The sequence below is a fragment of the Pangasianodon hypophthalmus genome, chromosome 17, assembly GCF_027358585.1.
Source record: "Pangasianodon hypophthalmus isolate fPanHyp1 chromosome 17, fPanHyp1.pri, whole genome shotgun sequence".
Lineage (NCBI taxonomy): Eukaryota > Metazoa > Chordata > Actinopteri > Siluriformes > Pangasiidae > Pangasianodon > Pangasianodon hypophthalmus.
In genome coordinates, this window is record NC_069726.1 from 9,796,239 (window position 1) to 9,820,465 (window position 24,227).

General features: G+C 38.7%; 2 protein-coding genes across 4 annotated transcripts; one reads left to right on the forward strand and one right to left on the reverse strand.

Moving 5' to 3' along the window:
- The first annotated feature begins 1,626 nt into the window (after positions 1-1,626).
- supt20 (SPT20 homolog, SAGA complex component) lies at positions 1,627-17,924 on the forward strand. Of its 3 annotated transcripts, none has more exons than XM_026941736.3 (24): positions 1,627-1,756; positions 2,277-2,366; positions 2,511-2,546; positions 2,652-2,777; positions 4,217-4,343; positions 4,458-4,561; positions 5,164-5,280; positions 5,498-5,551; positions 6,513-6,652; positions 7,666-7,822; positions 7,956-8,012; positions 8,203-8,277; positions 8,395-8,564; positions 8,698-8,730; positions 8,988-9,105; positions 9,767-9,872; positions 11,128-11,274; positions 12,567-12,849; positions 13,167-13,300; positions 13,426-13,481; positions 13,663-13,779; positions 14,194-14,290; positions 14,705-14,793; positions 17,318-17,924. In XM_026941736.3, exons 2-24 carry the CDS (start codon positions 2,364-2,366, stop codon positions 17,462-17,464), a joined length of 2,493 nt encoding a protein of 830 aa, XP_026797537.1. In that variant the 5' UTR covers positions 1,627-1,756; positions 2,277-2,363; the 3' UTR covers positions 17,465-17,924. The 3 variants fall into 3 exon arrangements, with proteins under 3 accessions (XP_026797537.1, XP_026797538.1, XP_026797539.1); XM_026941737.3 differs by having other exon boundaries at positions 13,170-13,300; XM_026941738.3 differs by lacking the exon at positions 14,705-14,793.
- A 123-nt stretch (positions 17,925-18,047) lies between these two features.
- On the reverse strand, positions 18,048-23,725 carry exosc8 (exosome component 8). Its single transcript, XM_026941741.3, has 11 exons — positions 23,631-23,725; positions 22,637-22,673; positions 22,458-22,521; positions 21,674-21,747; positions 21,554-21,599; positions 21,364-21,469; positions 20,369-20,414; positions 20,179-20,275; positions 19,962-20,082; positions 18,388-18,494; positions 18,048-18,279 (listed from the first exon to the last, which is right to left on the reverse strand). Exons 1-11 carry the CDS (start codon positions 23,645-23,647, stop codon positions 18,161-18,163), a joined length of 834 nt encoding a protein of 277 aa, XP_026797542.3. The 5' UTR covers positions 23,648-23,725; the 3' UTR covers positions 18,048-18,160.
- Between the last annotated feature and the right edge of the window lie 502 nt (positions 23,726-24,227).

A 24,227-nucleotide genomic window follows, 5' to 3' on the forward strand; every position in this document is an offset into this window, starting at 1 on the left:
CTTTACCACTCTGCTTTACACGTGATGTCTCTCTTCATGCCCCAGGTTGTGGGCTTCTGTGTGGGACGGGACTAATTATAGTGTTAGGACACCAGGTAGAGTTCATAAACACACCTCCACAGCTGCTGATGGATAGAGTGTCAGTAGGAGCTCTGACATGAGTAGAGCAATACAGGACTTTACTTATCACCTATAAGGGTACAAATCAATAAATAAAATTCAGCACCACATTCAATAATTCCCTCATACATTAGACATCTCATTTATCTAATATTTTATTAGGTAATAGCTATAGATTAATCTCTAAATGTTATCATTCTGCTTTTCCTGCACTACACAGAACAAAAATAATACAAATATTCCATCTCTTGATTTTGTCACACAGGAAACCAGGACTATTCTTTCTCACCTTTGGTTGTCATCTCTCACTTTTTATTGATGACAACCAGCAAGGTGTTATCAAAATGCACAAGAGCCCTGTTGATATCTCCCCGAGCATACCTTACAACTCACAAAGATCTTACAAGATCATTAGGCCCTGAATCTTAAACCTCTGATAGTTGATTATATCACTCTCAAATCTTTAATCAGAACATGAAACATTTCATCTGTTCCTCACAGTTAAGTTTTAATTTGGGGTGCTGCTGTGGGATGGAAAGCTCTGAAGCTAGACAGGGATCCTCAAGGATCTGTAGCCTTGTTCCTCTACCAAATCACTCAGAAATCTCAGTATCCTTCTCAGCTCCACACTGTGGCATTCTGGTCCTTCCATATGACGATAACTTTCACATCCACAGGGCACAGTGACAGAGCAGGGAGCGTACAAAACCTGCAGCTTTTATTTAAAAAACTGAAAGAATCAAAAGGTTTCTTTTTGAAGGTTAGCGTTAGACCTAGGTGTAGACAGAGGATTAATTAATTAGCTGCTTAAATAATTATGTCAGTAGAAGATCTTCACAAGGATAGTAAGTGTGTGATTTCATCGGCTAGATTTCAAATAAACCTTTGGAAAGGTGAAATAAAATAAAATTTACAGCTATTAGCACTATATATATCCCAATTTCCTTGATAAAGAAATTTTATTTCTGGTTTTTGGCTCGAAGTGGCTCTAGCTTATCACAGACTGAAACTGGATTTATCAAACTGAGGGCTGGCTTACATATTCTCAAGTCTGTATGAATTATGTATTATGGAATTGTATAGGGAAGAAATCAGAAAACATGGAATTTTATAGGGAGGAAATCAGAAAACATGGAATCTTATAGGGAAGAAATCAGAATATGGAATTTTGTAGGAAAGAACTCAGAAAATAAGGAACTGCATAAGGAATTTTGAAGAAGGATAATAGGGAATTTTACATGGAATTTAGTAGGGAAGAATGAGGAATGAGGAAACTCAGGACTAGACGCACACTTGCTTCTCTCAGCAGATGATGCGCGCGTTTGTGGAGCGCAGGAACACCACGATTGAATCCCAAATACCTCCTAATGGACTTGTAGTGAACTATACGATGACCTCTAGAAGCTGTTATGTCATACCCTATGTAGTGCCCCTGGGTAGGGAGTGAAGTGTTATTCGAGATTCATCCTACATTCAGAAGAGGCCTTGGCCCCGCCTACTATACTCACCGGAAGTTTGGATTTTGTTGTTACACTGGAAGAAAATGGCTGCTATGAGTTTTTTACATTGAAGGCACTGGAAGACTCATTTTGCTCATTGCTTTGCATTTTCGAGCTGTGAAGATGCGCTTTGTTTGGCAAGTCTGTTTTTTTATTTGTCAGAATGTATACTTTATGCATCTCTCTCCCCGCCTGCAGTGCTCTGCTAACTTTTGCAGCTTTCTTGAAGCCAGGCTAACGGAGCAGCTAGCAGAGGAGGCGCTAACCGTGCTCATTTAGCCAGTTAGCACTGCTAGCTAACCTGAGAGCGAGCAGAGGAGTTCGCTTCTAGCCACATGATAAGCTAATGAACAATAATCCCACTGGAAATGTATATGTACAGAATTGACTCTCAACATTCAGGTGTTTTCGCGTCGTCTAGCACATGGTTCATTTCATGCCTCTGTAACTTAGCCCTTCTGCCTAGAAACTGTTAGTGAAATGCTTAGGGAAGGGGTTAGCTGTGTAGCTAATGTAAGGAGCCATCTCTGGGTTTTGACTGTTCATTCTTTGCATGTTGCCCATGTTGCTGTGGATGGCTTGAGAAAACACTGAGTTAAATAGCGAATCCAGTGGGCTCACACGTTTCTGAAGCTGAAAGTGCGTTTTTGTGCTCAGGGTTTGAATGGACTGTCAGTGGACGTGCCAGTTTTGGGGTAAGGACAGCATCGCCTCCTGTCACACACAAACTGGTGTTGGACCACAATGGTAAGCAGTGCTTTCTCTCTGCTCAGCCTTCATCTCCTTCTCAGCTGCAGCCCACATTTGACACTGTGTGGCACATTTGCTTGTGCATGGTGCTGTGAGAGCAGTCCTGAATATGTAGCACTGAAAGTTTGATCTCCTTTGCAGCAACAAGACCTAGAATATGCATTGGATCGGGCTGAGGTATGATGCCTGTGTTGGAAATGCTTGTTTACTGATATGCTTCATGATGCACGCTTTACAGAGGCATTCAAGTGTTTGAGTCTCGTGTCTTGTGTTTTTGTGCAGTACATTGTGGAAAGTGCTCGTCAGCGACCAGCTAGAAGGAGGGTGTCTTCCAGTGCGAGGAAATCCTTGTATCAAAAACTTTATGAATTGTACATGGAAGAGTGTGAAAAAGAGCCAGAGTTAAAGGTAATACTCACACACCAAGTTCATTTAAATACTCGTTTTATATAGCACTTTAAAAACATGCTTTTAACAGTTTCTTTTTGGTTTGTAATAAGCAAAAACAGTAAGATTGTTTAAATGGGTGATTGTTTAAGAATGATTTCTGCATTACATGGATCATTACCATACAAGGGTGTGAGATACACTGTATGGCCAAAAGGGCCAAATCCCATTCCAGATTTAAACCCTCTTTACTGTTATAATAACCTCCACTCTTCTGGAAAGGCTTTTGGATTTTGGAGTGTGGCTGTGGGGATTTGTCCATTCAGCCACAAAAGCATTAGTGAGCTCAGGCGCTGATGTCGGGCGAGGAGGCCTGGTGTGCAGTCAGTGTTCCAGTTCATCTCAAAAGTGTTCAGTGGGATTGAGGTCAGGACTCTGTGCAGGCCACTCAAGTTCTTCCACTCCAACCTTGGCAAACCCTGTCTTCATGGACCTCACTTTGTGCACAGGGGCGTTGTCATGCTGGAACAGGTTCCAGTGAAGGGAAAATGTAATGCTACAGCATACAAAGACATTCTATACAATCGTGTGCTTCCAACTTTGTGGCAAAAGTTTGAGGAAGACCCACATATGGCTGAGATTGTCAGGTGTCCACATACTTTTGGCCATACAGTGAACGTAAGGAGTAAAATGTGATACCAGGCTTGATATCAGGCTGTTACCACCCTGAAGTTTGTTAGTTTCGCATAACAGCATGTCTCAAAGTGTTTTATTTCTCTTATAATACAGCAGTTAACCAGTGATTAAAAAGTTTTGTTTATTAATGAAAGATTAATAACAAGTTACAGTTACATCTAATGTTGTGGAATGTCCATGTTTCTGTTATCACTTATGTTATAGCAGCCATAAACTCTATCAGCCAAAAAAAGCATTTTGTAATGTTACCAAGAAACCCGAAAGCACAAAATCCTCTGTTTTGAAGACTTACCTATAGTGGAAACCCTGCTGACCATTACAACACACAGACAGCTTAGATTTTTTTTTTCCATGAACGTTAAATAAATGTTTCCTAACAGAAAGATTTACCATATCAACAATTTAATATATACATATATATATTTTAACATTTAATAGCATGTTTAATTAGTTTATTCTTAGCTTTATATTATTGTGGTGCACTCGCCATGCAAGTCCCTGTGAATGAGTTGTTACCTTGGAAATGATAACTTATTAGAATGAGTGCATTAATATAAACCTGTGATTTGAATTCCATCTTTTTAGCGAGTCATAACTGTGCTGTTATAGAAAATGAATCAGTTTCTGAAAAATCCGATTTGAGAATTCAGCAGTGGGGTCGTGTAGGGCAAAAATATCATATCAAATGGTATAAGAAATTATATAATTACATCCCTAGTACCAGCCGTGCCACCACACTATTAATGCCAATTCTTATTCCACAGAACCTTAGAAGAAATGTGAATCTACTAGAGAAGTTGGTCTCACAGGAGTCGCTGTCTTGCCTCGTGGTCAATCTGTACCCTGGAAATGAAGGATACTCACTCATGCTCAGAGGCAAAAATGGATCTGGTTGGGATTTTCACTTGTTTCATATTTGATCATCATTGTGACATAATGTGTATGGCAGTTTTTTTTTATATCTACTGTAGACACAAGCATTATTATTATTTTATTATTATATAGATTCAGAGACCATTCGGCTTCCGTACGAAGAGGCAGAGTTACTGGACTACTTGGATGCTGAGGAGCTGCCACCTATTCTTGTGGACCTTTTAGAAAAATCACAAGTAAGATACAGCAGTATTGTTTTCTAAAATAACCATTCATATACTGTCCTCTTTTTGATAGATTCCAGATTTGTCTCCTCAATCAGGAAGTCATATAATCTTCACAGCTTCTGATATTACTGCATTTTTAGCAAGTTGCAGCAACTAAACTACCACCACCAGTGGTGGACACATTGGTAGCAGCTTGTGTACAGATTGGGTATCAGTTTTTCACTTATTTGTACGAGTAGGTTGAGTAGACTGTTTATATAATAGGCACCAGCATATTTTATTTCATCAACTAGTGAAAGAAAAAACTCAACTCCCTATTGACCTTTATAAAGAAAAAAAATCAGTTGATAGGTTTGTTTAAACGAAACACACTCATTCGTATTCATTCATGTGTTTATTGGTGGCACAAAGCACCTTGATTCTGATGCGTCATTTTCAAGTCACACCACGTGCAGCACTGCCTGTTCTAATAAACCCGTCGCCTTCTGCATATCAGTAGCCGTGTTTCATGAGAAAGACATTCTGACTTTGAGTGCTGGGATTATTTCACTACTGCTTTTGATTTCAGTGAAAGTTAATGAGTATTATACCTAAACACCTTTTTTTTTCAGGTCAACATATTCCACTGTGGCTGTGTCATCACAGAGGTTCGAGATTACAGACAGTCAGGGAACACCAAGATGCCGTCTTATCAGAGCCGCCATGTACTGCTGAGACCCACTATGCAGGTGAGCGTTACGAGCAATGCTGAAATAACAGCTGACAATATCCTCACTGTAACACTGTGCATGAGATAAAGCAGTACTGCTCTCAGCTCAGGACTTTTTCTTTTATTCTTACATTTTATTGCTGACCTACAAAATGCACTGTAAATAATGCAGGGTTGATGTTTTATAATCTCTGGCTATGGTCTGAATTCGGACCTCCTCTTTACTTTTATATCAGACCCTGATCTGTGATGTCCATGCCATGACGAGTGATCACCACAAGTGGACGCAGGTAAAAAGCAGACTTGCATGCACAGCCTGTGTACTGATATCTCTGTGCTCTTATTAGAGCAAGAACACTGAATAATGTATTCATATATATAAATTATTGATATGTGCATAAACCATTATCATGGATTTTTGGGACATCAGGGTATCTGCATACATCCTCACATGTTCATTAAGGATAGTGATCGACTGTTTAAAAACATTTAGCCACAGTGATGTAGTAATTGTGTCCAGTCCAAAATAAATCACAGTTTTTTCTAGTCATCCTCCTGCCTACTTGGTCTTGACTTGGTCTTGACTTGGGTAGCAGTTTAGGAACTTTGGACTTGACTTGAAAGTACAGATTGGATGACATGACTGGATTCGGTCTTGAGGAAAAGTGACTTGAGTACAATGCTGTAGGAATCTTTGAATGGTCCAAAATTGTGATTTTATTTGATGAACAGGCCCAGCAAAAAAAAAAAAAAAAGAAACCTTCAACAGAATTAACATTTGTCATGAGACTTTCTTTCAGTTTGAACTGCATTCGTGTCTTATCCATTAGCCAACTTTCAAGGTGGTCTTGGTCACAGTAAATTGATAAAAGTTATCTTAGTGACTACAGTGCCTATGACTGATACTCACAGGTATCAGATGCTTTTATAATAGGTATATATAGAAGAGGCACACTGTAATAAGGACAGTACGCTGTAATAAGTATATCTGAATATCCAAAAGAGAGAATTTTTAAATCTTGTAGCTTATTCCATAAATGTGCTCTACCTGGAAATAAAATTGCTATAACAGTATCTGTAACAGTAAAGCATAACATTAACAGTGCAACGATTTCAGATTTCCTTATAACAGTGTACTGTCATACCAGTATAGCTGATGTCCTGTGATCTGGTTAAAGGCTATCATGTAATTATGGGTTTACAGAGAAATGTACCATTGATCTCTGAGTGCTGTGATGTGTGTGTTTCTAGGATGATAAACTGCAGCTGGAGAGCCAGTTGATCCTGGCCACAGCAGAGCCTCTGTGCCTGGACCCTTCAATCACTGTCACCTGCACTGCCAACCGGCTGCTGTACAACAAACAGAAGATGAACACACGCTCTATGAAACGGTGACTTATGCTCTTATTCTGAATGTGTTAACGATGTATGTTCCTGTGAGTGTGGGTTTGTGTGTATTAGTGGTGAGTGGTTGATCATATCCTTTATACATTAGGAAGATTTACGTTAGATGCATTTACAGAACCAGTGCCACTGTGAATGTGCTCGTTGTGAATGTTTGACTGTGTACTATAAACATCTTGGCCTGTGTATATGTGGAAGCATATGTTTAATTGTGGTTGTGTTGCATTGGTGGAATACTTAACATAGTTGTCTGAGTGTTGTTAGTGCCAGTGAGAGGAGTGTGAGGGTCAACTGCTCAAGGGGTTGGGAGTGTGTGTGCTTTTATATCTCTCTGGTTTTGCCATGTCTGCTGCCTGTGTGCTGATGTTATAAAAGATTTACAGTAGTCCAGTTTTTGCAACATTAAGAGTGACTTTTTTTTAAGACCAGAAATATTTTCCTGAAATCTATTTTTCTAAATGCGGTTAAGTTAAACGCCTGGTTTGTGCTTCTGAGAGCCATCCAAAATGAACTTCGGAAAGCTCTGAAAGCAAGCTTTAGTCTTCAGAATTGAATACAATTTTACACATAGGGATATAAATGCACCTAAGATGTATTTAAAACAGATTTAAATTACTTCATGACTGCAAAATGCTATGCAAAATTGTGATTTCTGATGGTGTAGACATCAGGGTCTTATACATTTAAGAGGTAGTAACAAAGTTACTCTTTTTAAAGACATTTTAGGTGTTGGGGTTTGGGATGTACTTACATTTACATTTATTCAAATGGCAGACTCTTTTATCCAAAGTGATACAGTTGAAGTGTGAGGGTTAAGGGCCATGCTTGAACAGCCAGTAGTTGTAGCTTGGATGTGTGGGGATTTGAACTCTCAACCTTTTGATCAGTAGCCAGTGAGCCACCACTGTCTGTTGAAGTGTTACGTATTCTAAAACTCTATATTTAGCAGCTCAGTTTATTAGGCTCTAGTTGTTAGTGCTGCTTTTGTTTTGTGCTGCAGATATTTCAAGAGGTACTCGCGAGCAGCGCTGAACCGGCAGCAGGAGCTGGCCAACCTCCCCACGCCTCCTCAGCTTCGCCTGCTAGACTACCTGCACAAGAGGAAAGAGAGGAAACCACCGCCTGTTGTAGATCTTAAGATCTCCAAGGCTGGGAATGTGAGTCTGCTTACCTCTATTAATGTAGAAATGGGTTTGAGCAACTATATGAGTATGCTCTTTGTAGAAGTTGGCACATGAGTTGGCAGTAAAGGGTGAGATATTAAAAAAACCTTTTGTGCTCCTCCTACAGTGCGTGGACATGTGGAAACAAAATGGCTGCCAGCTAACTACTCCAGCAGAGATTGATGTGAGTTCTTATACACACACACATCTATATACATATGTATAAATCTTGTTTGAATTGTCTTTATTTGGCAAATGTTGCTTATTCGATTGCAGTTCTGGCTCTTTTTACAATGACACTGATATAATTTTTGAACAGAGATGCTCAGTCGTGTAAATGAGTGTAGAGCTTTGGCTTCTCCTTTGGCTTGTAGGTGGAGAAGTATGCTGTAGCGGAGAAGTCAATCAAACTGGAGGATTCTCAGCCTCCGCAAGTTTGGCCTGCACAGGTAATGTCTTACTCTTAGCTTAAATTATAAATCTGTTTAGAAGTTTTGGATTATTCTTGCACTAAAATTAACTTAAAAGTTGTTGAATGTAGCACTTTGGCATTTTTCTTTATGCAGGACATGAAAGACGACTACGTTTTTGAGTGTGAAGTGGGTGGCCAGCCTCAGAGGACAAAGGTTACCATCTTCCAGTCTATGGGTGACCCGCTGGTATACGGAAAAATCTACAGCAGCAATGACCCAAAAGCAGACGAGGATGTGTCTGACCTGCATCTCATTCACCCACCGTAAGAGGCAACATTTTAGAGTTTTAAATTAACAACAGCAGAATAATTGATTATCTGCTACTCTTTCTGCTGATGTACTGGTTAGGTTATTGCTCTGCTCATGTTTTACTTTCTTTTGCTTCGTCCTTACCAGATTCCTCCTTGGTTCAAAGGTAGATGCTGATCGGTGAGTACAGCAGCTGCATTTGCATTTTATTGTGTAGATCATGTTATTCTGTTGTATTGTATTGTGATGCTTGATGCCTCATTGAATTGTTCTTTTATCACACATCCATTGTATGTGAACAGTTGGTAGTCACATGCTGTATCATATTTTCATCTACTTTTATGTCATATACAATATGTTATCATCTATATTTACTTCCTGTCTGTGTATTAGGTGATAGATGAGTGTTGTGGTTAAACTGATTCTCTGTTCATCAGGTTTTTGTCTCAGTACAAGGATGTTTACGAGACAGATTTAAAGTGTGAGGTGAAGATATTTCACAGCTCCAGCAACGTGGGAGCCCAAAGCCAGCTCTCTCCGGCAAGGGAGACAGAGGTGAGAGACGGAGAAAACAGCTCTTCAACAACAGCTATTTAGTAGGGCTGTCACGATTACTTGTGTTTAAAAAAAAAAAAAAAAAAATCCTCAATGAAAATTTCACATAATCAAATATTTGGCAAATGACTCTTCAGAAGGTGGTGGTAATGTGCAGCAAATTGGCTTGACAGCAAACCGTGAGGAAGACCATTCAGCTTCATGGCAGAAGGCACCATGCTTGAAAGCCATGCATTATAAAAAAATCATGTATACATTATAAAAAATACAGTAAACATTGGGAATTATTTTTTCATTAAAAAGTCAGAATTTTAGGATAAAATGAAGTATATTTATATAGCACTTATATAGCTTTTATACAGAGGGGAAAAAACAAATTTTAATAATTGTCTGTAAAAAATGTTAACCTAATTGTCTGCAAGTAGGTTTTAAGATGCCATATGATAACAACTACAAAATTGTCAGTCGAAGGAAAATCAACTAAAAATAATCAATAGTGATAGCCATTCTGTTTAACTGTTGGAAAAGTTGTGAATCACAATAAGTTACAATTAATATATTTTACTCCAGAATAGAGGAATCATTATGGTTGGATGTGAAAGTACATATGGCTTGCTTGTAACGTGTTTGGTGTGTGGTGGGTTTGCTTGTGTTCTTTAAGGTGGATGGCTTCTCAGCGTTGGTCCAGTCCTCAGTGTTGGGAAAGGGAGTTAAGCACAAACCTCCACCGATCAAACTGCCCTCTGGTTCCTCCACCAGCTCCTCAGGTAAGCAGCTGTTTATGGAGGACATGCAGTTATGTAGATCTTACTGCATTTGTGTGTGGAGATAATTGTGTTGAAAGAATATAAGAGCCCAGTGTGTTCTTTTTTTGTGTAACTTTTGGTGTAAATATGTGTTTGAAAAGCATATTTATCAGAAACTTAATGTTATTTTTAAGAAAATATGCATGATGTTACTGAAGATTTTCTTTACAAGTCTTGGGTCTTTCAATATATTGGCTCTGAATTCACCAGTTTGAAATTCCGACTTTAAAAATTCAGGTTCAGAAAATTTAAGTTGGGGAAAATTCAGTACCATATATTCACTTGTTCCTCAAAAACTGAAGAAAAAGGTACAATAAAAAAGGTCTGGATCTAATCATGCCAGCTCCCGGGCAATCCTAACACATAAACATAAACATTACTGTCATCATAATATCTTGTATCCATGAAATTGTCATTTAACATGATAAGATGATGTTGTTGACCTAACATTTAAAATTTGGAACGTTCAAGAGACGGGGTTTAATATATATATATTTTTTTATATTTTTGTATATATTTATTTAACATAGATCATTTTTTAATGGAAATACAACGTTACCATGTGTGTTTTAAGAGGTCTTGTACAACAGCACTGTTGGATTCTGTATTCTGATTGGTCAGAATGTGTTGATTAATTTTCTATAACAGTAGCTCTAATGGTAGTTCAGCTGTAAGGCAGATCACAGGTTTATACTAATGCCTTCGTCATAATACGTTATCGTTTCTGTGGTAACAGATAGTTCACAGAGACTTGTATGATGGATGCTCCACAAAAACAGATGTACCAAAAATCAAAAAACAAAAATGTGTAATTGCTTATATGATGAAGTTTTCTGTGAGGAGACAATTATTTAGCATTTTTGGAATTAGTTTTCAGTGTCAGTGCTGTGTAACAGGTAAGGCTGCTCCTTTAAGTTGTCCAACATGGAAAAGTCTTCAGGAGGGAGGGCTTTGTGATATGTCTATAATATGACAAGTGCATTTCTTTGTTTTATTAACCATAAGTGAGAGGAAAAAAGTCTGGTAAGGAGGTGTCCTGTTTGTTGGACCCTCTGCCTATGAGGAAAATATGGCATTGGCACTTTTTTTTTCATAAGCATTATTAATTCAGGTTCAGGTTCTGTTGAATGTGATTTCACTCCATAGTTACAGCATTTCCCTGTCCATATATATATATATATATATATATATATATAAAATTTTTTTTTTTCTTTAGGTAATCCTTACAGTACACAAGCACCCAGTGGCCATCTGAAGTGTCCAACCCCTCCCCCCAATAAGAGTCAATCTCTGTCGCGGAAGCACTCCATCGAGCTGGGTCAGGTGGGCCTGCTGTCTCCTGCTGCCCTCTCTCCCATGCAAAGTGAGTCTACATTCCATATACTCTGCTGTCTCTCACTCCTACAACAGCTTCTACCCGACTGAAAAAACTAAAGGCCTTAGAGTATAGCAACTAGTAGGGTGTAGTCTACCTACCTAGTAGTAAGTGCACACAAAAATAATTTTATTCTCATGCTGTAACTTCAGCTGATGTTAAATTGCTGAGTCAGTCCACAGAGTAAATCACGTGGCTTAAGGTACGAATAAAACAGATTTTATTCTTTTCTTCTTCGTTTTTTTTTTTTTTGTTTCTCTGTACTAGAAGGTTAATGTTTAAAAGATAGACAATGCAGAAATACATGATCAGTGAAAAGTACGTGTAGTCCACACAATTCATGAGACTGGCAAAATGATTACAAACAAGATCACATTTTTTCTGAATTTCTTTGATTAGTGTGGGTCATTCCCTATATGGGCTAATTTATGGAGTGGCCCTGACCACAGGTCAAGTGTTCATTCATGCTAGGTGTTTATACTTTACCAGTGTTAATGGTTTTTGTACTGTGTAAACATCTTTTGATTAAGAGTAAAGAGCAAAATTGAAGTTTTTCCTGTTTGCTAATTGGTTTCACACTGCACATAATTAAACGAACCAAAAAGCAAAAAACATTGGCCAAGGGGCATATAGGTGGGGAAAACGTATATGGTTCTGACACACACTTTTTGTGTTGGATATGAGAGTTCATGCTGTAACATCTTTGAATAAAGGTGTGTTGTGCTGTCTGTCAGTTCATTTATCGGACTAGCATTATACTCTTAAGAAATCAGGAAATTCATGAATGTTAAGTCAGGGAAAATATTAGGACTTGTGTGTAACTCTTAATTTACTGAATGAAATGTGACTGGCAGATATTTAACATATTTAACATGTGAGGACTTTTGTGCTTGATAAACGGTTCAATGATATGTGCATAGGCTCAGCTTCATATCTAAAAGAATACTAATACAGTCCCCTCTGATAGTATTGGAACGGCAAGGCCAGTTCTTTTGTTTTTGCTATACACTGAAGACAGTTGAGTTTGAGATGAAAAGATGATTGAGATGATCAGTTCAGAATTTCAGCTTTCATTTCCTGATGTGTTAAACAACTTAGAACGTGATATCTTTTGTTTGAACCCACCCATTTTTCAAATGATCACAAATATTGGAACTTATGACTGACAGGTGTTTCTTGTTGCCCAGGCGTGAACAAAAGAATTGGCCTTACTGTTCCAATACTTTTGGAGGGGACTGTGCATATATGATATAATTTGATTGTTCTTTCTCTGTTCTCAGGATCTGGAACACCCAAGCCATCTACACCCACGCCGACCAACACCCCATGCTCGACACCTCACCCAGTGGACATTCAGGGTGCCACGCCCTCAGTGACCCCCACCCCCCAGGACTCAGCTATGCCCCAGCAGCAGACACTGCTCGCCCCCTTCTCCCAGCAACAAATGGCACTGCCTGTCATGACCATCCCTCTACCCACCTCCATCAGCACGGGCACCACTTCCTCGCAGGTCATGACCAACCCTGCTGGCCTCAACTTCATCAACGTCGTTGGCTCTGTCTGGTACAACCTTCTGTTTTCTTTCTTTGTCACACTCTCACTCTCTCCACCTGTCTTTTTACTCTGTTAAAAGTGGGAACAGAAAATACATTTGATGTTCTTTTCTCATATTCCCGCACCTAGTCATTTCATTTTTCACTCACTTGATTTATTTACAGCAGGAACTACACTGAAGGCAACACCTCATTTATTATGGTGCAGAATTTGTGCTACATTTAATAAATTATTTATTGCATTAGCATTACCTTAAAATATACATTATATGTCAGCATGTTTTTAATTTGTGTGTCTGCATGTGCGTTTGTCTGCGTGTGACACAGCAGTCCTCAGACTCTAATGGCTGGCTCTAATCCCATGTTGGGTTGTAGTCCTGGAATAAACCTGAGTGGAATTTTGCCTTCAGGAGGCCTGATGCCCAGTGCACTTCCTACCATGCAACCTGCAGCTTCTGCAGGTATCCAGTTCCCCTCCCTTTCACAATTATGCTAGAATATCTGCCTTATTTGTGGTTTGCTTAGTGTACAATCTACGTGCGCACAGTTTGTTTTTTGTTTTGTTTTTTGTGCTTTTGTCCTGCAGGTGCACCTTTTGGTCTGAACAACACCCAAAGCTTGAGGCCGCTCAATCTTCTTCAGGTGAGGCTGCTGGGGTTAAAACATGCCTTAAAAGAACTGTGTTCATTTTGTTTAATTTCCATTCATTCCACTCTTGGAAAACATGATGAAGGCAACTATAACAGTAATACAATAATGGTAGCATGAAAAATATCTGTGGGTTCATCTGATATTCTTCCTCCATCTCCTCTCTCTGGCTCAGATCCCTGCTGCGCCATTGATCTTTAACCCTTTACAGCAACAGCAGATCTCTCAGTTCTCTCCCCAACAGCAGAGCAGTCAGTCTGCTACTTCCAGTCCCCAACAGCAGAACGATTCGGTGAGTTGGGCACGAGTCTAAGCTAATGCACCCACATGTAGGAGCCAAAAGCAAAAGCAATTTAATAAATACCATAACAGTTTCTCAAATAAAGTAATATAATACTTACATTGCTAATTTGAATAGCCATAAGCCATTTTTCCCTCTGTGTGCTCAGTAGCTATTTCCTGCTGATATAGGTGAAGCAGCTCAATGACGCAATGATATTTTCAACCCACTTTAGTCCAAAATTCTGTTCATCTAAACCAAAGGGCATATAAAGTACAGTCCCTTCCATAAGTATTGGAACAGCAAGGCATGCCATGTAGGGATCTTGTGCCTCATGTGTTCCACTTGCATTATGATCACAAAAATATTGCTAGAGTGTATAAAGACACATATGGCTCACAGTACTGTAAAATCATCTTTGCACAGACTGAACAGGGACTGACCGCTGAGCAGGGCCTCGCAGCACAACAGACCGCTGTCATCAACCTCACCGGGGTGGGGGGCTTCATGCCTTCGCAGACAGGTGTGTATACACACAAAAATTGCATTCACACCCAGATCTAGTGTTTCATTTTCTCTTTCTTGATTGGTCTCTGTAACTGACATGTATTTACATTGAAAGATCTTTCTAACAGGCACTAACACAAACAGTAGGTGCACTAATAGTTTGCTGATAATTTGTATCATATTCCACTGATCCATCAGGAACAAATGAATGCAGTTATTTCTTAGCTTGATTTTTTTTTCGGTCCAATGTTTAATTTACATGAGGAGGATGCCAATTCCCCCTTTTCTCTGCTACATTCTACCTTTTGTTCTCTGTTGTTTCCTTCCTTCTCTGTTTTCCATTCCTCCCCCCTTATCTTCACTTTTTCCTCTACCTTTTCCTGTCCTCCTCCTCCTCCTCCTCCTCCTCCTCCTCCTCCTGGCATGGTAGTTCTGTCCCAGCTGGGTTGTGGTCTGGAGGGCTCTGGGTCCAGCCTGCCGTCCCCGAGGCTCCAGCAGCAGCACCAGCCACAGATCCAAGTAATGCCGCAACTTTGACATTATCCAGTCATAGACATCTTAATATCAGACTGTCAGCTTTAAGACTTTTAAGCCTGGCTCACTGGTGCTTATTTGACATTTTATTGGAAGATACAAATAATCAACGAGTAACAATAGTTAACTTACTGCTTCGTTTGGCAGAACCAAAACAGAACCAAATTTTTTGACAGGCCCTTTAGTCTAAAGTCTTACCTAACAAAGGCATGAGTCTTGTATGTAAGATGTCTATGTATCCACTGTTTAGAATGCCTTACGCTGGACAGCTTGCAGCATCTGCTACTGTGATTCACAAAGACGCCTCTAACATCTCCATAGTTGCCCCCTTGGTTTTCTGTTTTAATAGATACACTGTGACACTGGATTTTCTTACTGAGTTAGATTTTTGGTTTACTCTTGACAATGCATGTTTTTAAATCATTCATGTAGAACTGCTTTCTAATACTGATATATACAAGTAGCAATCAGTGAATCCCTTTTTTTTTTTTTAAATAAAAGCAATTAAAGTTGCTGACTTCCTGATGCCCCTTATGAGTAAAATAGTGTTACACCATAATATAGCATTATAAATGTTAAGGCAGTTTGTGTTTGTGTGATCTTAAATGATGCCAAAATACAGATGCCAAAATACAGATTTGTGCTGCAGACCTGCCGAAATTATTATCATTCCAAAATAAGCCGAAAGAGCAGGCTTCTTTTTTCTCTAATAAAATGGCAGATAAGTCAATCGAGACATGAATCTGAAATGACTAACAATTGCATAGTAGTTTTTGAACTCTCCAGTGTGACCTGTCTCTCACTGTAAGCCCCTCCCCCTCTCATCCTGGCGGTGAACTCCCGTTTCACGCTTGGATCAGCGCTGTGTGGCTTTGCTTTTCTCTCAAATCTTTGATCTTTGATTTAGCTAACAGACAAGTATATAATTAACACTGATTACTATGTTGATTGTTGTCTTAACATTAGTGCAGCTAAGTGCGTGCATTATTTTCGTATAACCCCACAGTCTGGAGTGTTATTCTGCTTATACCACAGCGATATGCAATGATCACAATGTTTCATTTATTAATGAACGACAATTTGCACATTTTGCTGGTTTATAGTTAATGCTGTGAAATCCGAAAGACGAGTTAGTTCCTGTTATCACTTATGTTACAGACGTGATAAATAGTCATTCCCTCGGAAGCCTCTTTCTCTCTCTCTTCATCCCTTCTTCCAAATGCCAGCTGTTCATAACAAAAGGTCAGATGCAACTGGCATCTATTAAAGCTTTCCCGTGTGTGACTGAAAGACTGAAAGTCTATTATTATAGAATCATAATTGACAGATGTTGTTATCTGTTAAGTGAGAAGTATAACATGTTTAGATTTTAAAAAAAGTAATCAATCAGGCCAAAATGTACCTTTTTTTTTTGGAATGCAGAATTCTGCAAAACCAAATACTGTGTTGTGACTTGTATCATCGCACTAGGTAACTAAGCATCTATTTGAACCTGTCCTTCATGAATAACATCGCTAATATAGATGGATGCCAAAGTAAAACACTGCCTTATAAGATAAGATATTCCTTTACTTGTCCCGCAGTGGGGAAATTACATTTAGCATCAGCAGGGGTACAGTACAGAAAGAGTATGCACACAAGAACAAGATAGATTAAAAACTATTCTAATATGAGGTAACACAAAACAAAAAAGGGAGAGGGGTGTATACACATAAGTACAGGTTGGTTGAGAATAGTGTAGCTTGCCAGTAGTGTGACGGTATTGCACATTAAAATATTGCACACTGATATTGCACATAAATGTGAGTGTAAATACTGCAATGAGAGTTTCTAATAAATAAATCAGCAGTGTTCATTATAAAGTCTTACAGCAGCAAGAAGGAAAGACCGACGAAATCTCTCACAACTGCCCCCTGCCCTCCAAGAAAAAACAATACAAAAAAACTACTTTTTTTTTTGTTTGTTTTTTTTTTTTTTTTTATTCAGGGTTGGCAGGTCTGGTGCTGTTTTCTCAGTTTTAGCAGTTGATATATACTGGTGCTGCTAAACTGTTCCTCCTCGTCTTCTGTTCCTTTTATCTGCCTGCACCCACACTCCTCTAGCTTTCATCCTCTGCTCCCTCCTCTTCCTCTGCTTCATCCAGCTTCTGCTAATTCAGTCATTTTGGCCGTTTGTGTTTCTGTAAATGCAGCAATGTTAACTGACGTCTCCTCTCACAGTAGCTGTGTAAAGACTGCGCTGCTTCTTGATCATTCAGCTGGCATGGATGTGAGCATTCAGCATTAGTAAACATTAAAGTTTACAGTTATAATAAATAAGTTTAATGAATGTAGAAATAAAGTACAGATGATTTCCTAGGCATGTGAGCCCTTTTTCATGTTCTGCATCCACCCAGCTGTGATGTGAATCCTAGCCTTTCTGAAAGTTGTTTATAGAGAGATGGCAGTCTGTGAGGGGAGACTGTAACATCATACACACAAACTCAATGTTTTCTTTTCTTTATGTGCAGTTGCAATTCTTGCAACACCAAATGCAGCAGCAAATGGCTATGGCAGCGGGGGCGGGGCCTCAAGCAGCGCTGCCACGGCAACATTCCGCCAACCAACCAAGAAGTAAGAGGAAGCGCAGCATGCCCCAGCCCCTCCCCAAATCATGACCACTGACCTCGCCCGCACATCATGAGGAACACACTGTGCTTGGTCAGCTTTTTTTTTTTTTTTTTTCCCTCCTTGCCCTGACTGTGACAACCAGTACAATTTTTTTTTTTTTTTTACCCCTTGAGTTTGTAGCTAAGGATGTAACATATCCACTTATCCAACTTATTTTTTGAACAAGGATTTTTAGAGCTTGGGACATTTATTGACGTTCATTTTTAATGGAAATATAAGAAATGAGAATTCTTTGAGAATTCTTCATGGCATGCTCTCATTTCTCTCCTTGCTATCATCCTTTTCTATGGGAGCCTTTTGGCCCATTGTGAAGAGAATCATAGAGATGTGCCTGAAAAACTCCTGCTGGTCAATTAGTTTTGTGAAAGAAACTTTTCTGCAGCTGGACATGGAGCTGGGCCTATGAGTGATGGGCCTTGTTCTCCCAACATGCAATTATGTGTGCAGTTTTTCTACAGCACATTTTAAAATGGCATTTTGTTGTACTGAAGCTGCAGTTTATGTATATTCTTATGGGTGGAAATTCAGGATCAGGGGTGTGAAAGACATTTCTGAACACTGAGGCAGAAGTTTTGTAAATGGTCTTTGTCAGCAGTTTTATTGTTATAAAAAAAAAAGAAAATATATATTGACAGTGGAAAAAAATACAACTTTTAAATAAGAAACTTGGCTCCTTGTGATTATTATTTTGACGACTTCATGCTCTCAGTGACTTTGTCGATGAGTTTGTTGATCTCTCGATTTCGGGTCACAGCTCGGCTTATGCAGTCCTGCAGCTTCTCCGCTGATAATGAACTGCCCCCTGAAAGGAAAATCACGAGACACTTAAAGGTGTACTATATTCCCAATTCTATTTAAAATCAGTGAATAAATTGTTTACTATGGCATAAATGCACTGCTGAAAATGAACCTGGTTTATGGAAAGCACAGAGCTGATCGTCCTCATCTGTGACTGCGGTTATTAATGCTGTAGCCAGACTTTCCTCTTCTGTTGTTGGGTCCACTATAATCACTTCACTGCATGGAGAAAACAGATAACACTTACTATACAGAATTAAGGAAAGTGATCCTTGTCCCTCTTACAGTCAGGTCCATAAGTATTTGGACAGTGACACAGTTTTTGTAATTTTGCCTCTACACCACCACAATGGATGTGAAATGAAGCAAGATGTCAAGATGTGACTGAAGTGTAGACTTTCAGCTTTAATTCAAGGGGTTTAACAAAAATACTGCATTAACCGTTTAGGAATTAGCCATTTTTTGCATAGTCCCTCCATTTTCAGACTCAACATTAATTGGACATTTAACTGATAAACAGTTTCATGGCCAAATGTGACCTGTTTTTCCATTATTTCATGACAAATTAAGGAGATAAAAGGTCTGGAGTTGATTCCAAGCATTTGCATTTGGTAGCTGTTCATGGGAACTCTCAATATGCCGTCCAAAGAGGTGTTGATGCAAGTGACAGAGGCCATTATTAGGCTGAGAAAATAATACAGACCTATCAGAGATATAGCAGAAACTTTAGAAGTGGCCAAATCAACAATTTAGTACATTCTTAAAAAGAAGGAATGCACTGGCGAGCTCAGCAACACCAAAAGGACTGGAAGACCACGGAAGACATCACATCTTGATTGCTTCATTTCAAATCCATTGTGGTGGTTTACAGAGACAAGATTATGAAAATTGTGTCACTGTCTAAATACTTATGCACCTGATATCCTTAAAATCAGTTGCTGTGTATATAGTATGTGTTGTATAGACTAGTTGACTAATACATTCACTAGTTGCTGCTGTGAGCCAGGGAGCTGGAAGACACAGTAGTGATTTAAAAAAAAAAAAAAAAAAAAAGACAGACTAAATGCCAATTCTGCAGTCCACTGCTCATTGTGAAAGACACTTTTTTTTTTTATTTAGCTTTAATGGACATGATCACTTTCAGATCACTTTGAAGAGTAAAGGTGGTGGTTTTTTTTTTTTTTTTTTTTAAATCCCACTCTCGCCTGATCCAGAAGGAATTCTGTCCAATCCAGAAGCAACAATTTTAGTCAAGCCACGTCTGCCACTAGGTCATTCACACATCCTTAAGTAGTGTTATGTGATTATACGGATTTATTGTTTTGCTTATGGCCTACAGTCTTTATAGCCTGTGTATGGCTGTTAATTTAAGAGTGACTGTCTTTGCTGTTGTTTACCAGCAGGTAATTCACTAATAAAATAATGTAAAAATAGTGATGCCCTTTAATTAAGGCAAAGTTGGAAAAGCCAACTAGTCAACTATGTTTGAATTACAGGTCATCTAGGACAAAATGAATAGTTGTGCAAACTCTGGTGTACAGTACTAAACTTTATGTTTAAATTCTGAGTGGTACACGTTTCCAGAATATAAGAAATAAACAATAGGAACAGTTAAAAGACATGCAGTCCCCTCTGAAAGTATTGGAACGGCAAGGCCAATTCTTTTGTTTTTGTTGTCAGACTTACTCATCAAATACTGCAAACGACGAGGCAACAGGGTGCTTGTTGATCTGCAGATGGCTCTTGTGCTGCATATCAACCTCAGCTAAATCTGTCTCTTTGTTAATTGTGACTTTAGGAAGTTGTGCTGGAAACCAGATTAACAAAAAAAAAAACACAACAATTACTTATTTTCCTTACCGTTTAATAAGGTAAGAGGTATAATGTTTTAACCACTGCTTACCATTCTTTAATGCTGCCAGTAAGGTTATGAGGCAGGCATCGAGTAAATTTCCATCATAGTCTAAACACATGATATCACAGTACAGGACCCAGCACAGCTGGAACGTAAAGACATGTTTCATTCAGATCTTGAAGGTTAAGTCCAAGTTTTTAGCAAATGAAGTACATTTTTACAGTATATGGTTTCCTACCTTTGACTTCTCAATGCACAAGTCTTCTTTCTTTATAATGTTAGAGCTGCAATTAGCAAACATTCAGTTAGATCACTGAACTTCGAAAACTGTGCCATGCCAAGTACAAAACTGTGAATATACAGTCCAAAACAAATCGCTCCTGTGCTAACAGTTTTGGGGCTTATTGTACTGCTCATCTAATGTCATCTCACCTAGTATTAAGTAAGCACTTATTTACAAGGGGATATCACACTGAACTCATCATGCAAAGATCTTTATAATTAGGTAAAACAATTGTGGTATGGGTCAGAAAGACCTGTGGCCTCATTTATAAAACATCTGTACGATCAGATTTGATCCTAAATTAAAGTTATAAGTAGGCAAATTATATCTGTGGCCAAATCACTCTTGCTTGTGCGATGTTGCTTAATTCATTATTAAAACAACATTACTGACCTGTACAAGCTACGACTCAGTGGTAGTGTTGTTACAATTACTGTGTGTGTGTGTCAGTCATGAGAGCTGCATTTTTTCCTATTAGCTCTACCCAGTGTTCTCAATTATATCCCACCATCCCATCTACTCCTATGCTTGTGTTCTATGTGAGGTGCCTCTAGCTGAAGCTGATACACTTGTTACATACACGTGATTATGTGATTTGTCATTAATAAACAGTCCACAGGTAGGAAGGATTTAGGAATACCTTTTCCTGTGTGTGGAGGTTTTGTAAATCTTTTAGGAATTTTTAAGAAATAAATTTTTATTTACATGTATCATTTATAAATTACACCCCAGGATGTTATCCTCTTTTCAGTTAATGGCAAACTGCTGCTTTTCTATCGTGGAGACAAAAACCAAGATTGACACACACCTTCTCATTATCAATACACTTTTCTTCCACAGCCATGTGCTAAGTTTTCAGAAACGTTTAGCTCATTTTGTCTGCCATTTACACTCAGTTTCTTTAGGCAAAACCTCAAACCACTCTATTAATGCAAGCTAATTCTTCTCACTCATCGATGACGTCAGCGATGAACTGGCTGGCCACCTGAGCCTGTTCTCCAGGGGGTCCGGGCCGAAATCTGGACGAGCACAGAGGAGGCAGATCCACATTCGGAACTGTAGCACAAACAGCCAATTTAAACTTTATTCAGCAACACAAAACCAAAAAAGTGCCTGTAATAATGATGCACTCACTCTTACCAATATATCCCTTATCGGGAGCATCAGCGGCGGGCACGGCCAGCTCCTGTGTGAAAAATAAGTGGAGTCAGAAACGGGTTTCAACAATTATCTGATTATCATCTACAGAACTCTGCTTACCGCTTTTATGCCACAGACAACGGTGGTGTTTCCGATCTTCACCAACGCTGAGCCATCCGCTGTGCTTATAGAACCTTATACACACACACACACACATATATATATATATATATATATTTATATATATATATAAATCTATGAACCCATTAGTCTGTCTGGACACAGATTTACCTGATCTTATACCAAAAAAATGCTCCCATTTCAGTGAAAAATAGTAATGGAAGGACACTTCTGTTTTTATTAACTAAAACGTAATTATTTTCTATCAAACAGCAACACCAACAGAAATGCACCTCTTAAGCATAGGAACTAAAATCACTCATTTTCAAATTATTCATCTCCATTTTCTATTTTGCCTCATATTTTCCATCTATTCTGTTTTATAAATACCAATTCATTATTATTATTATTATTATTATTATTATCATTATTAAGACCTGCTTATTAAATGTGTCTAATTTGTGATATTCTTCAGTTATAGTGTCCTGTTCTTGTATATTGTTTTATATTATCATGTACAATCCCAAATTAAACACTGAGCAATGGAAACGTGGCATAAAGCCTGAAAATTCAGACACACTGAGAGTCGAGATCTTCACTGACACAAAGATGCCAACATGTACAAAAGAGAATCCAATCCAATTCCACAAATACTGCAAAAAACGAGTGACAAAACGTTTAATTTGCTTCAGTTTATGAGGTTGCTGATAATCATAGAGCTACACTAAAGTGGGTTTCCAGTATAAACCATTTGTACTCTATTAGGCACATCATTACTGCTCACCGGTGTTTAGCGTCGTAGGTCTGAACTCTCCCAGCTCTCTCCCATCTGGCCGGCAGTTTTCTTTCTGCGTAGAGGTGAATTACAGAAGAGCACTTTATCTACCAGTAAACTGGAGCCTACAGTGGAACAATTCGCCACTTTCTGCTGAGTGATTTAAAGCTATGAGCTGTGGGACTTACCAAAAAGCTTCTGTGGAACTCCAGTGGCTCCGCTGTCCTGGAAAACAAAGCCAAGCAGGTTCTTATTCGCTTAAATATTTGCCTGTTCTTTTTAAAGGAAAAAAAAAAATCCACCCTAAATGACCTGTATATCAATATTTATAAATAATATGTGATGGCCAATTATGCAAAAGATTTACTTTTTGATGAAATTCTGAGTTGATTTTTTTTGTTTGTTTGGTTAAATGTCTTTCAGTGACATGTTTCACTCTGGTCCTGCACTCCCACAAGGAAAAAGCAAAGAAAACACCCCCTTCACTCGTATTCCTACTCAAGAACTCAGGATGGTTTCCTCAACTCCCAGCTCCACAGAGTTCAGCATGTGACATCAAATCAACATGTCAGCACACAGCATCAGCAATAAACAAAGCAGCACTTACTAACTTTAAATGAATTATGCTGTATTTCTTTAGATCAGTCAACATACAGATATATTAGCTTGTTAAATCTGTACCAGAATCACTAAACACATCACAATGAAGTTAAACTGGGGGCAATACACACACACACACATTATATATGTATGTGTGTGTGTGCGTGTATATATATATATACATATACACACACACACACATATATAATGTGTGTGCATTGGCCCCATTTTAACTTCATTGTGTATGTGTGTATATATATATATATATATATATATATATATATATATATGTGTGTATACACACACACACATATATATATATACACACACACTACCAGCCTAGTAGAAAGCGCATGTGTACATTCACAGTGCGGAACACTCTGTGTGTGTGTGTGTGTGTGTGTGTGTTAGTTAGCTAGCTGGCTAGTTTGCTTCACTGTTATCGCTAATTATATTGTCACAATCGGACTCACACTCATGTCCATAAACTCAGATAACATTAAGCGATCATACGAGGTAAAGAAAACGCGTGCGTTCACTAGCTACAGGTGAAGCTCAGCCATAACGCACTCCTGCACTTACTTAAAACCCGCCGCCATGATGCGCAGACACCCCACGTGAAAAGCTCAGTGACGTCATGAAGCGACGCGCCAAAAATCCGGACACGCCAACGGCGCCGCCATCTTGAAAAGGGCAACTCTCCTGTTGAACTCGTTGACTTCAATTAATTATTTTGTTATTAATATGCTTTGTAGATTGAATTGTGTTAAAAGCAGCAAAATGCATGCTTATGACTGTCAGGTCTTCTGTAGGGGTGTAACGATCCGACGATTTGGATCGAGGCATCGATTTAAAAGGTAACAATTGAAAGACATTGAGGCAGCGATGGGAAATCGATTGCTATTGCTTAGAAATCGATTATTTTCGATTATAATTGCTTTTAAATCGATTATTATCGAGAAAGTGCAGGCAACATTCTTATTTTTAATCTGTTATGTTAATCATTTAATAGCATAGCAAGGTAACTGTGATGTTTTAAAGTAGTCCTTCTCCATTTCACCTTTCGAAAATTAACATATCACATATCACACGATTCAGGGGTATCGTCAAATATCAAATCGTTGCCCGAAGAATCGAAATCGTATCGGATCTTGTGGAAAGTTTACACCTCTAGTCTTA